This window comes from Poromitra crassiceps, assembly GCF_964638095.1.
Source record: "Poromitra crassiceps genome assembly, chromosome: 10".
Classification (NCBI taxonomy): Eukaryota; Metazoa; Chordata; class Actinopteri; order Beryciformes; family Melamphaidae; genus Poromitra; species Poromitra crassiceps.
In genome coordinates, this window is record NC_139631.1 from 32,435,953 (window position 1) to 32,449,709 (window position 13,757).

General features: G+C 45.6%; 1 protein-coding gene across 2 annotated transcripts in view; it reads left to right on the forward strand.

Annotated features, from left to right (window-relative positions):
- The window catches only part of col27a1b (collagen, type XXVII, alpha 1b), a 79,367-nt gene extending 66,008 nt beyond the window's left edge, over positions 1 to 13,359 (forward strand). Inside the window, exons 34-61 of one of the 2 annotated variants that reach the window (XM_083645088.1) lie at positions 10 to 63; positions 1,129 to 1,182; positions 1,534 to 1,587; positions 3,924 to 4,031; positions 4,146 to 4,199; positions 4,478 to 4,585; positions 4,661 to 4,714; positions 5,266 to 5,319; positions 6,368 to 6,424; positions 6,526 to 6,579; positions 6,695 to 6,748; positions 7,298 to 7,351; positions 7,500 to 7,553; positions 7,648 to 7,755; positions 7,853 to 7,960; positions 8,570 to 8,677; positions 8,782 to 8,835; positions 10,086 to 10,148; positions 10,331 to 10,384; positions 10,486 to 10,521; positions 11,016 to 11,033; positions 11,190 to 11,225; positions 11,344 to 11,370; positions 11,474 to 11,539; positions 11,902 to 12,073; positions 12,195 to 12,304; positions 12,855 to 13,073; positions 13,192 to 13,359. In XM_083645088.1, coding sequence (XP_083501214.1) covers positions 10 to 63; positions 1,129 to 1,182; positions 1,534 to 1,587; positions 3,924 to 4,031; positions 4,146 to 4,199; positions 4,478 to 4,585; positions 4,661 to 4,714; positions 5,266 to 5,319; positions 6,368 to 6,424; positions 6,526 to 6,579; positions 6,695 to 6,748; positions 7,298 to 7,351; positions 7,500 to 7,553; positions 7,648 to 7,755; positions 7,853 to 7,960; positions 8,570 to 8,677; positions 8,782 to 8,835; positions 10,086 to 10,148; positions 10,331 to 10,384; positions 10,486 to 10,521; positions 11,016 to 11,033; positions 11,190 to 11,225; positions 11,344 to 11,370; positions 11,474 to 11,539; positions 11,902 to 12,073; positions 12,195 to 12,304; positions 12,855 to 13,073; positions 13,192 to 13,338 — 2,139 coding nt within the window. In that variant the 3' untranslated portion in view covers positions 13,339 to 13,359. The remainder of the gene's footprint in view (positions 1 to 9; positions 64 to 1,128; positions 1,183 to 1,533; positions 1,588 to 3,923; positions 4,032 to 4,145; positions 4,200 to 4,477; positions 4,586 to 4,660; positions 4,715 to 5,265; positions 5,320 to 6,367; positions 6,425 to 6,525; positions 6,580 to 6,694; positions 6,749 to 7,297; positions 7,352 to 7,499; positions 7,554 to 7,647; positions 7,756 to 7,852; positions 7,961 to 8,569; positions 8,678 to 8,781; positions 8,836 to 10,085; positions 10,149 to 10,330; positions 10,385 to 10,485; positions 10,522 to 11,015; positions 11,034 to 11,189; positions 11,226 to 11,343; positions 11,371 to 11,473; positions 11,540 to 11,901; positions 12,074 to 12,194; positions 12,305 to 12,854; positions 13,074 to 13,191) is intronic. The other variant, XM_083645089.1, reaches the window with a different exon arrangement.
- Positions 13,360 to 13,757: the final 398 nt, after the last annotated feature.

Here is a 13,757-nt window from a genome sequence, read left to right on the forward strand (position 1 = left end):
CTCTGGCAGGGCCCGCCAGGGAAGGTCGGGGAGTGGGGTCTGCCCGGCGAGCCTGGACAGAAGGTGAGCTTCTCTTCATGCTGCAGAATGCTGAGAAAGTGTTGTGTCGCTAACACTCTATTTGGATAGTCCGCCTATGAGAGTCTACTCTACAGAGTGTTTGTAACATTTCAAAAGCTTATTAGTTGACGTTGAACAATTCAACTGGTTTAACAGGTGTTTAACAGATTATCTATCTAAGTATACTGTATGCAGTGGTCGAAATGGACACGTTTTACTCTGGGAACCCTACTTAGGCAGTGCCCCCCCAGGAGGCATAGGGTATTATTTCTGTTAAAATCAAGTGCTGAATGCTTGGCTGCTTTTTCTTATTGATTTTACCCATTACCATTAGAGTTACATCAAAATCTCTTACAAAAGATCGTTAATATGGCCGAGATCTACTGATTATTTCCCCTTGATTTTATTCTGATGACACATTGACACTGACACTGCTTATTCAGCTTCCAAATACATGTTCTCCTACTATTCTCTGCTCCTTTCATGCTGCATTCAGGTGCAGTCAGATTTATGCAAAAGGTAGACAGGGACCAAACTGGGCCAGGGTGCTGGATCAAAAAGGTTACCTTACAGTGAAAAAGAACGATCCGCACACCAAAAGAGCTCCCGCTGGGTTTTTTACTTTTTTTATTTGCAAACCAGCGTGACGTTTCGGGCCACACCGGCCCTTCCTCAGATGCTTTCAGATTAATGAACACGCTTTAGAGAAACGGTATATAAGCAATTTACACAGTATTAAAAAATAAATAAAAAATTTAAGGGGAACCTGAGGAGGAATGCCGTTCCTCCTCTCGTCCTCGCCGTTCCCTCTCAACATTTACTCTGGGAACTCTGTTCCCAGGCGTTCCCTCCATTTCCACCACTAACTGTATATGTGACACTTCATGAACATACCTACATATTAGACTAGGTGCAGGTGTGTGGTCTGTAGGTGTGACTATCCAAATAAAAGTGGGTGAGCCTGTTTGTGTTGCGCAGCATGAAGACAGGATCAGTGACATTGTGTTTGTGTTGCGCAGCATGAAGACAGCATCAGTGACATTGTGGTCATATTTCTCTGCCTGACAGGGTGCCATCGGTCCAGCTGGCAACATCGGCGAGCAGGGTCTGATGGGCCAGAGAGTAAGTATCCCACAATCCATTTCTGCACGCATCTAAAAAGCCTGACGCACTGCAGACACATTGGCAAATATCAAACGGAATATGGTTTCAAATATTTGAACTTGTTTAAGGTGCACTTGATTTATCTTGGCAAACACTTGAAAAGACTAAAAAATTGACCCATCAATTGCGAGATAGGACAAGCCAAGAAGCAAATCTGTTCTCAATCATTCAAAAATATATTCAACCACTCTTTTGGCAACAAGCTGCGGCCTGCTCATCAGGGACTGTCGTACTTCTCTTTGCTTCCTCTGATTATTGTCCTTGTAATCGTACATATTGCAACCGTCACATGTTGATCGTCTCTATCAGGGCGAGCCAGGCATTGATGGGGAGGCTGGACAAAGTGGACCTGACGGAGCAAAGGTAAGTAGAGAGATTATAAACGGCAAAATGATACACACTGCATTCGCACGGTTAGATTCACCCAGGCGGCAAGGCGGGCTTGGACAGATGAAGCCGCGGAAGTGATACTGAAAACTGTAGTTCCTCCAGTGGCCTCTTGAGGCTGGCTCCAAAAGGGAGTCATTCCCCATTCGCTCCATGTTAAAATGCCCAATTTTACAACAGGATTATACATGTTTACAGCCTGGTCCAAAGAATGGTTTTGTCTATATAGTTAATTTCACCTTTCATTTAGAGTGAAATAGACGATAGAAAACACTATGTTTTGAGCGTGATTGACAGGTCGCCTGTCCAGTGATCGCGCAGCTTGCGGATCACGGACCAATAGCAGGCGGCACTGCCACTCTGTGGGAAGTCCCTGGTCATGTGCCGTCTCGCGCGAGCTGCGCAAGAACCCCAAGATGGCGACGGCCACACTCCCAAACCAATGGGTGATGTCATGGTAACGCCGTCCATATTTTGTATACAGTCTATGGGTTCACCATGACTTCACCTCGCAACACTGACTGTACAGTACTTCACAAACTTCACTGATACGGCACGATGGATCAGTGGTTAGCACTGTTGCCTCACAGCAAGAAGGGTTCATAGTCCACTTCCCTGGCTGATTCCAACTGCTCCATCAGTAGCTAACGAATGGAGCTCTCCATGGTGCTGAACCTGTGTTCACGAACCTGTGTGTCACAAGGAATTTGTCTTAGTGTCTGTATGCAGCGTAGCGGTCATGTCAATATACAGAGATAAAGAAGTAGGAAAGATAACTAAAAGACAATCACAATGTTGCAAGTGTAATCAAATATACAATATATACATGAGTGGAGGAGTGTTCAGTGGACATTAATTATGAATTTACATGAAATTTACAGTCTGAGTTAAATAGGCGTTAAATAGGCAGTGGATTTACATGAATTTACAGTCCGAGTTAAATAGGCATTAAATTAAATGAGTTAGTCTGAGGGGTCGGCCATGATGTAGTTAACAAGGGTAATCTAATGGTGTAAAGTTCTGGTCACGTTTGATGTGTGTGTGTGTGTGTGTGTGTGTGGGGGGGGGGGGGGGGGGGGGGGGGGGGATGGGGGGGCGGGGGAGACACAGAGATACATACATGTACATAGGTTTGCTCGTTTATGTGTAAGATGTTCACTAATGTGCATTGTCCCTCAAATAAAATAAATAAATAAATATAGAACAGTGATTTAACCAAACAGTAGATTAAAATGACATGTTGATGTAATGACAAATAACCTGTCACCAGCAATCAATATCAATTCAATCTTCTCTGAAAGTGGATTTGTGTGGACCCAGTGAACTCCATTGTTTACTGGAACAGCAGTTCATCGTCATTAGAGCAGTTAAGTATTGCTTGTGAGAAGTTGGCCTTTGTGCAGCCGGAGCTGCATTGTGTCCACGCTTAGTGAAGACAGATAGCAGTCCTATTTTAAGAGCTCTACTGTCTGGCAATTCTTGTGACAGAAAAAAATGGATTCAGAGACGCACAAAAAGTCTACATATCCATCAGAGCCAAGCTGCCGCAGTATGGCTGACAGACCCACAAACAGCTTTTGGCCCGAGAGAAGGTTTCTTCTGCGGCTAAACGTGAGCACAGAGACCCATGGGGATTAAAACAGAGTAGACCTGAGTCTGTATGGCTCCATTCTGTACAGGATATTTTCTGTTAGTTGGGATAGTAATTCTGGGTTTCTTGGCCACAGCGCAGGCTCCTGGATGGAACACTGCAGCTCATGCGGGATTTGCTGTTAACTGTTAGCGGGATGAAAATCACTTAATTTCATTTCCCTTGACGTAAATTGAAATTTAACGATGAGAGGGTCTAATTTTAATAAATAAACAATGAAAGTTATTGGGTCCCCTCCACGTTTTTTAAAACACTTTTTGGAGACACCCATCATCGGAAGCATGCGGCGTTCTAGTGTGCCAACTGTCAAATAATGAAAACCACACATCCAACATGACTTGTTTGGGAGACTTGCTTTGATTGCACTGTGGGGAATTAACCACACAGATGATTTTACCACAAGTAACAGTTAAAAGGTTCCTAATGGGGATGTGATGAGCCCCTCCAATTTTCCTTTCCATTTCGCAAAAGTGACACATGTACTAGTACTAAAATGTTTGAATATCGTAAACCGGTTGATTAAAACATATTTAAATTGGAACCGAGTTCAACCGACCCTAACTCATGGCTTTGGCTGCTTTGTGATTCATTTGAAATAGGCCAATACCGTTGATGAACTACACGATCACTTCAGGTTCCTCTTGCCTTGTGCTTCTCTCAGGGGGAACAGGGCGACGCTGGGGCAGAGGGTGCCCACGGAGACCGGGGTACCATCGGGCTGAAAGGAAAGGAAGGGGCTCTTGGGCCTCCTGGACTGCTGGGTGTGAGGGTGAGTGTCTCTAAGCCCAACTTCAACTGACCAGCTTGCATTTCATTCAATCCCCCCTGGAGACCGCTCTGTCTGCCCACTTACACACCCCTCTCCATTTTCATTTACTCCTAGGGTCAAGAGGGTAAACCTGGCAAAATTGGCGACCGAGGAAAAGCAGGCGAAAAGGTTTGTGGGTCCACTCAGTCGCCGCTGAAATACGCCGCTCATTCGTGCATGTCTGTCAAGCTGCTGTCTCTTGTGTGCCCGGCTTTAATGGCCGTCTGCTAGCGCCCGGTAAACAAACGACAAGGTCAGCGCCCCCTCCACCAGCGCGACATTGGACGTGCTCTTCAAACAGACGCTCAATATGAAATGTTTGAATTGCCAAAGTACCCCACACACAGCTGCTCAGTGGGAAGTTCATACTCTCAATGCATACTTGCTCCATGATGGCCTTTCTCCAGGGCAGCAAGGGTCACCAGGGTCACCTGGGCGAGACCGGGCCAGTCGGTGAACAGGGAGAGGCGGGGTTCGTCGGGCAGAAGGGAGCGAGAGGAACCATCGGGCCAGTGGTAAGACCTCCGCAAAAGGAAGGAAATATATTCGCTGTGATTGGTTGTATGGGCTAAATGTATACATTTCTATAGGGTGCTCCAGGGAGGATGGGCCAGCAAGGGGATCCAGGCATCGCAGGTTATGAGGTAAGACCCCCCCCCAATAACAGTGATGTAATGAAACATTTCATTACAAGATGTCATAAAAACGAGGGGTCTCAGGCACTGCCAAAACCATTAAAACCCTTAATGTGTGGGCTGTTCAAAAAAAAAGTGGGAACAATAAATGTTTTTAACCTTTTAAGGACAGACAATAAAATAAGGGTTCATATCCATGGAGCCATCTTTTCCTGTTGCTTTTGAAACAACATTGTAGAAAAGTGTATATTTATAAACTTTTTACCATGACAAGCTAAGCAGCACTGCACCCCAGCCTCCTCTACTGTCTCACACTGAACTACATGTAGATGTGTCAATTTTGCTTGAATCTTTGAATTAAAAAAGAGCAGAGGTGTAATATAACCTGGTGATTTGATTTTTGATCAACAATTTTTTTTGATCTGGGGTAATGTTTCGTACACCATGTTATTGAATGACACTACGGGCGTTTGTGAGTGGATATTGTGTTTGTATTGGACCAGTGTGGATGAATCTCCATCTTTCACAAACTCTTTGTTGACCCCTTCTTGTTGTCACAGGGTCACACGGGACCACAGGGCCCACTGGGGCCTCCTGGACCAAAAGGTGAAAAGGTACACTTCCCACACTTACTGTACTGTACTTGCTGCAGCTAATAGCCCTCTGCAACTTAATTGGCTGTGTCCATAGGAGACTAATGGTCTCTGCGGCGCTAGTAGTGATAGCATCACTTAGCATCGTAAAACTGTCCTGTAGCACATTATCTTTAAGGCGGTGGTCTATTGTTTTGACACATGGGGGTTATAATTGTGCACTTAATTATCATTTCTTCTGACTGTCTCGATGTCCTTCTAATTCCTCTTGAAGACCCATCCTTAATTTGATCACTGCTATGGACCAAGGCACATCTCATTATCTCACTAGACATGCTGTCAAATGTACTGTGCATAATCAGCCACAAGTACCCTGGACTCTTCTGAATCTCCTTATCGTTTTGTGGATATCACTTACTGTTTGGTCAACAGAAAGCGCTTATTTGTTATTTTGGGTTTGCCAATAATATCATCAGAATAATGGGCCTTGCTTGCTGTCTAATGAGTTCAATATTCTGCTGCTGCACGCCGGGCCGGTGCCGTATGTGGGATTGTGAGTTGTCCCTCAGAGAACTCGGTAACCTGTGGCACGAAGCCAGACCGTTTAAACTCACAGCAGAATCACAATTCACTTTAAAGTGTTGTTGCAACAATATAGTTTTTCTTTTTCACCGACATGGGTGACAGCTTAGCTCAGTCCCTGGCCACCACTCATTCTTCTTCTAGTGTTCTGCCTGCTGGGCTGCTCGCTTATTGATTTGATTTGGCACATGCATGGCACCCGTCCCATTGAGAACATACATGGCACCCGGCCCATTAAGAACATACAGTACATGCATCCTTGGCTCCTGTTCAATGAAGCATGTAAAGACACTGGAGCAGCCATTGGGCCCTGCTATTTGAACCGGGATCATTGTGGGTCAGCACTTTTAATGCCATTCAGATGCTGGACCTGTTTTGGGGGTGTGATGCTCTTTGAAACAAGCCATGTGTTGGTTTTTTGCACAGACCATCGCTTGGAGGGAAATGTCTGATTGTAGTTTGTCTGTTTCCACGTTGTTTGTGTTAGGGTGAACATGGGGAGGACAGCAAGGTGGAAGGGTCTCCAGGTCCCCAAGGTGACAGAGTGAGTTCCTTACATGCCGCTGGTTCTCCTGGCTTGTGTGATCGTGGTATTGCTGCCGGGCGTTGCAAGTCTCATTGTTTCTCGCTCCCATGTGAACCCAGGGTCCTCCTGGAGACAGAGGAGATAGAGGAGAGTCAGGCGACCCAGGATACATTGTGAGTGAGATGAGAAGCTGAGACGCTGATGGTTTTTGCCATCAGCCATGGTGCCAATTAAAGTTGACGTTGAAGAAGTTCTATACGTCGTAATGTCGACAATTACATTTCTCAGGGTCAAATAGGAGTTGATGGAGAGAGAGGTGAAGCCGGTGCCCCAGGGTTTCCTGTAAGTATCTGTGTATCTCTTTTGCGTCTTAAAGGAACAGCTCACCCTAAAATCCAAAAGACATACATCCCTCTCACCTGTAGTGGGAGTTACTCAAGATAATGCAAAGACTTTGTTGTGAGCAGTTTCATATAGGAACTATTTTCTTTTGCAGTCTCATGTAGGAACTAGCTAGCAGCTAGCGGCTGTAGTTCAGTCAAAAGAAAATAGTTCCTCCATGAAACTGCTCATAACAAGGTCTGTGGATTATCTTGAGTAACGGGGTCATGATTTCTGGAAAGAGACATTGCTGTTGAGTTGATCAAATGTATTTCTTTGGCACTTTGAGCACCACAAGCCGAGTGCCATTCAGTTCCATTGTATTGGAGAGAAGGCAGAAACTGGATCTATATCCAACGATATAGATGGATAAATAGCACTACAGGTGAGAGGGAATATATGTATTTTGGATTTTAGGGTGAGCTGTTCCTTTCAAATGTAAAACTCAGACACAGTGTCTAAATGTTCCCACACAAATGAAGGCAATTCAAACAGTCATGATCATTCCAGGGACATCCTGGACCAAAGGGACAACAAGGGCCGAAAGGATCCAAAGGTGATCAAGTAAGGACAAAAATAATAGTGGCATGATTGATGTATTTATTAATGTTGCATGATACACAGAAATACTTCATGCGATATTGTTGGACTGTGTTTTCTCTCGTGGTGCAAACGTGTTAGAGCTGTGGGTCACGAGCTTTTTCTGCCCCAGGGTCGGAAAGGAAAAGCAGGGGCACGAGGCGCATCTGGGACCAAAGGACCACCAGTGAGTAGTGACGTGTGACGTCAGAAAGACCTTTCAGTCAAGCTAGCAACCAATGCAGGCTTCATCATGAACATTTCTCATTTCATTTACCAAGGGTCCAGAGGGTCCTCCTGGCCCACGGGGGGTGGTGGGCAGGGAGGGACTTGAGGGCCAGCCTGGAATCGATGGACCACCTGGTAAAGACGGAGGCAAAGGAGTCAAGGTAACGTAATGTAATGCTCAAGGTAATGCACTGCCCACTGCCTGAAATGACCAGTGGCTGTGACCGAGGTTCACCAATTGTCTCCTTATCTATCCAGGGCGAGCAAGGAGATGATGGAGAATTTGGCTTACCTGGCAAACCTGGGCAGCAGGGTAAAACTGGCGTGCAGGGGCTTCCCGGAAGCCAAGGCTCCTTTGGACCCAAGGTGAGACTGAGGTCCCGGTCACTAAAAAGACTGCATTGAGAAGGCAATCTGCTGTCTTTGTGTGCCTCGGTTGTTTGAGCTAGACTCTAGCTAGAGAGTGAGAGTAGAGTTTTTGTCTTCTTCACTAAGAAATGTATGCAAATCAAGTCATGGTACAAACCTTGGAAAGAGTTCTACGCAAGCACATTTTTATCACCAGCTTTAAGACTAATCCAGCCATGCCTGCACCCTTACTAAAGTGCTCTTTACAACTGGAATGTTCTCTGATCTGAGATTCTAGGATGGAAAATGCTCTCCCGTGACTCTCTGGTGATGATGCTCATGTCTTACATCAGTAAAAGCAGCCATTCTGAATGACCAAACTCTTTGAGCAGTGTCTTTACGCCACCTTTGCTTTCAAAAAGACCTTATATGTACTAGAATAATTTGTGTGAGTTGGTGCTGTGAACTGTTAATGATTTTTTTTTCCATGGCCTCATGGCGTGCGTGTGTGTGTGTGTGTGTGTGTGTGTGTGTGTGTGTGTGTGTGTGTGTGTGTGTGTGTGTGTGTGTGTGTGTGTGTGTGTGTGTGTGTGTGTGTGCGCGCGTGCGCATGCGTGTGTGCTCCAGGGTGAAAGGGGTCTTCCAGGCCAAACTGGGCAGAGAGGGAGGAGAGGCTTCATTGGTGGGATGGGACTGCCAGGAAAACAAGGAGACCAGGGACCCAAAGGGCAACCAGTCAGTGCTGATTTGGCGAAAATAGACAACTCATTACTTAAGATTCATATACTTTATATGTTTCATGAATATCAATTTCATTTCCCTGTTTCTGTGTGCATCAGGGGGATACTGGTGAACAAGGATTTCCAGGGATGCTGGGTTTGTTCGGACCACAGGTACGCTCCCATCCGACGTCATTCACCACCCACATCGTGACCTCAGTTCTATAAACCTATAAAGTTATAAAGTTTCCCCATCTGAATTAAGTTCTTAACTCTGAGGCCAGAACTATAAAGTTATAAAGTTTCCCCATCTGAATTAAGTCCTTAACTCTGAGGCCAGACCTATGAAATGGTTCTGATAAAAGCTTTTTTGTTGTAAATCCGTTTTTGGCTGATGATGAATCTGATATGTTGGTGAAATATAAATCCATGTAATGGTGTAGAGGTGCAGTATATTTACGGTCTTTGGGAAGAGTTACTGTAAAATAAAAGCTGTTAGATGTTACCCGTAACATCCCCAAGATGGCCTCTGCATCTTACAACATAAGTCTGCCTTGCTGATGCATGCACTGCACTATAGATTTATTGCCAGCTGAAGAAACAGAGGCTTTACTAAACCTTAGCTCTGTAATTTAGAGGCCTGTGATTGCCAGTGGTGTTGGACGTGTTCCTGCGCTGCTCAGTCTGTTAGAGGAGGGTTTGAGGAGTGTGAAGCAGATGAGCTTAGAGTGTGAGCTGTGTGCAGTGGGTGTTCCAGCTCAGCAGTCATGATTAAAGACGTGTTATGTCAGCGATTCCCAACCTTTTCCCACTGAGCCATTTGAAAAGCTCCACCAGAACCTGAAGGTGTGCATTAGCCTCTCATGTCCAGACTTTAAAAAACAATGTTGGCGGCCGACATCCCGACAGTAAACAGTGGAGGCGAAAAGATGCGTTCTCAGACACCTTTTTATTTTAACGTTGAAAGGAGCTGTCCATCAGCACCACAGAAATCAGGAACTAAAAGTGAGGGGCTGCTTGCATTTGTCTACTTAACTAATAACGAAAATGAGGTGGCTTGTGTGGCTCATTTGTATAGCCCTAATAAGCATGTCTCAGAGCGCTTTACAGAGAATATGTCGAGCTAAGACGAGCTAAGCAAGCACTATCAATAAACAGGCTTGAACAATCTTATATTAGAGGGAGAGGGGGAGAGAATGGGGGGCGAGGGGAGCAAGAGAACAGGGGAGAAGAGAGAGAGCAGAACAAACAGGGTATACTGGGGCTGGGCGATACGGTTGAAATCAATATCACGATAATCACAGGGGTCGGTATCGATAGTAACCAATGTATATATCACAATATGTAAGCAAAGTCACATTTAGTAATGCAATTATCACACCTCGTCTGCTGTTATGAAAACACAAGTGTTTGCTCCTTCTCAGGGGCCTCCAGGAGACATCGGCCCTGCAGGGATACAGGGACCAAAAGGACCACGCGGCTTGATGGTAAGATGAAGATTGATGGTAGACTCGACAGTGTGAACGCAGGCCCGAGCGAATGCCACCGCACTGACCTCTGTCCACACAAAGTGCACGCTCCGCCCCAAAATAAGTAGTAGTTCACCGGGTGCTCCGTCACATCAGCAGCCCGCTGTCACTAAGCTAGCCTGCATCTGCTTTCTTTCCAGGGTATGCAGGGAGCTATGGGCCCCTTCGGCATCGTCGGCCCCAGCGGTCATCCTGTATGTACCTCATCTCTCATCGCATCTGCCAAACATCCTGTTACTCCACTCTCTTTTTTGGCAGTGATGGAGTGATGCTCTCTCTCCTTTCTCTCCATCAGGGACCGCAGGGTGACAAAGGAAATCGCGGGGACACGGTGCGTGCCTCCGTTTTGATGAATCCTTTTTCCGTCTGTAGCGCGAGTATAGAATAGAGTACTTAGTATGGAGCGAGCGCGCCACTCCGCCTCCTTCTTCGCCCATGGCAATTTTCATTTCCCATTGTGCTCTGGTGTTTGTTGTTGCACTCACAGTGACACTTAGCTGCGGTGGAAATTCATGTCAGGTTGATAAATGTTGGCCCCATGCTCATCTGAAGCTCTCTGTTGGACTCTCCGCACACTAGTTTATGGATTGAAAACAGAGTGCTGTGAACAGGCTTACAAGGACGAATGCGGGCAGGGAATTCAATTAGTCTAGCAATTCAACATAAATATTGTCTATTGAATGTGGAGGACTAGGATGAAGTTATACATGATAGAACAATGTCTTGTCTGCATTCAATTGCCTGCAAACTCCTGTCAGATACATTCAATAGATCTGGGATGGTGCACTTGTGAATATTTCGTTCTCTTTCTCTCTCGTTCAACAGGGGTTACGAGGACCAAGGGTAAGTAATTAATCATCTCTGTAATTCTTCTTCCTAACTACGGTAAGGATTGTGTTCAACAGTAGAGGAAATTAATTCATTTATTAATCAACTTCTGTGTGAAGGCTAAGCTGTAGCCTACTACTTGCAACCTAATGTTATGGTGCCATTTTTCAGGGACCCCCTGGTCCTCGTGGGCCACCTGGACCACCAGTAAGTTCCTTCATTTAACATATGGAAAAGAGACATACCGGTGTGACACTGCATACATCTTTTGCTTTAAACAAGTGAAAATGATGGCTATATGTATATTTTTCTCTTTGGTTTCCAGGGGCTTCCTAGTTCACCCCTTTCATTTGTAAGTATTTGTCCCTTTATTTGTCAATGTATCAGGAAAATGTAAGTGAAAATGAATCTGGTGGCAGTTAGCTAATTCATTTCCTTGTTGTCTTCTTTGGTAGAAGAAGGAGGCTCTTGGTGCTGCCTTTCAAGTCATCATTGATTCCCATGCTGTGCTGAGGTCAGAGGTCAGTTTTGATGGAAACTATAGGCTCTCATTGCAAGGAGTCACTGTCGCTCGTTGGTTAGTCTCTGGTGATTACTGATATGGAACTTCTTTGTAATAAAGTGCCATGCATGCACACATTAACCTTGCACGCCGGCTGGATTAATCTCAAGATCTTGATCAGATCAAACAAAACCAGCCCATCTGGCAGCGTCAGGTTATGCACACATAACACTCGCATACAAATACAGTATCTGTCAGAGGTCATCATCCCTGAAGGGAAATTGCAGAAGCAAAGAATCGAAGAGTAGGCCGGTGAACAAAGAGTAAATAGTTTCAGAGTTGCACAAAATCACACAAATATGTCCATATTTATGTCCAAAGCAGAATTATCAGAATATGGACCTGCCCATGTTAGACCAGGGCACAGAGATCTTCAAGACGCTGCAGCACCTCAGCACGCTGATCCAGAGCCTGAAGAACCCGCTCGGAACCCGCGACAATCCTGCCCGCATCTGCCGAGACCTCCACGACTGTGAGCAGAGGATGTACGACGGTGAGGAGCCTACATGTAGAGACTTTTAAAATGCTCAATCTTATTATTTTGCACACTGTCACGTTTGTGTTGACCTTGTTAATGATAATGAAGTCATTTTCTCTGCCCTCCTCTTTGAAAGGCACTTACTGGATCGACCCAAACCTGGGCTGCTCTGCTGACACTATTGAGGTGGCGTGCAACTTCACCGGTGGTGGACAGACTTGCCTGAAACCCATCACAGTTTCCAAGGTTAGGATCACGTCCCACATTTAGCCACTTGCTTTAACTAGACAAAACACCCAGTCAAATTTGAATAAATATGACTTGGATTCAGACAAAACCACACCTGGCACATCTTTGGTTAGCATGCTCTGACTGTGGAGAACGTTCTTCCCAAGTAGCCTTGGAGAGAACAGAGAAGCTTCCTTACAGTTGGAGATGGGCTGTGTGCTTGATGTCGTGTCATGCATGGGATCAATTAAGACACACAGTTGTTCATTTTCCCATCCGTCTGAACTGCTCTATAGATCGGCTCTATAGATCGTAGCGCTGTTTGGACGTGATGTGTCCAGGATCGTTCTCACATTCTTTTGTTTTGGATTTGTATTTCAACCATTAGATACTAGAACCAAACGCCTCATGGAGGACACAAGAACGCTAATTGAGACCGAGTGTCTGGATTCAATTGTAGACACACAATTGTGGGAACAGCCATCATCGTACTTAAACTGAGCGGTCTACTACTGTATGTACAAATTAATGTTACGGTGACTGATGTCGTAATACAATTGCTCTATAGTTGGAGATAGGAGTGGGTCGTATCCAGATGAACTTCATCCACCTTCTGAGCTCCGAGGCGGTGCAGCACATCACCATCCACTGCCTGAACACTCCTGTGTGGGCAGCAGGACCCTCCGTGCGGCCTTCAACCGAGGCTGTGAGTTTCAAGGCTTGGACCGGGGAGAAGATTCAGGCAGGAGACCTTCTGGAGCCCCTCATACCCATGGATGACTGCTGGGTAGGCAATGATACTATAATGGCATGGCTTGATAGCAGCGCCCTTTTTATTCTTTTGTTACACACTCTGAATCGCATGTTCTCGCATCATGTGACATGATACAAACCTTGACTTTCAGATCAAAGATGGCCGCTGGCATCAGACCCAATTTGTCTTCCAGACCCAGGACCCGAATTTACTCCCCATAGTGGATGTGTACAACCTGCCTACGACAGAGCCTGGCTCACGCTATCACCTGGAGGTTGGACCGGTCTGCTTCTTATAGGGCCTTGTGGGAGCCTTGAATACTCCTCAAAGGAGTGACTGCATGGGGGGAGGGTGGACACGGGAGGCTGGTGCTTCTCTAAGTTTCCAGAACAGCAGACCCCCCATTTCTCTCCACATTATATGCTTGGACTGCAGAGACAGGAGGGGGCGCCAGAGAGGGAAGAAGGCCCATTGGAAATGCAGAGATAACTGAGACGTCTGGCACTAATCCGCCTATGGAAAATAATAAGCTTCTTTTTTTCAGAGACTTGTTTCTGTGATACAAGACCTGGATGCCCAGAATGGAAGAAAGTAATATGAAAGTCTCATTTCTGTCATCTCTCTTGGACCATGTTGTAACATATTCCCTTCACGGTCTAACACCCTAATTTTGCAAATTCTTTAAAGTTCACAAAAGAGATCTGTACAGAAATATGG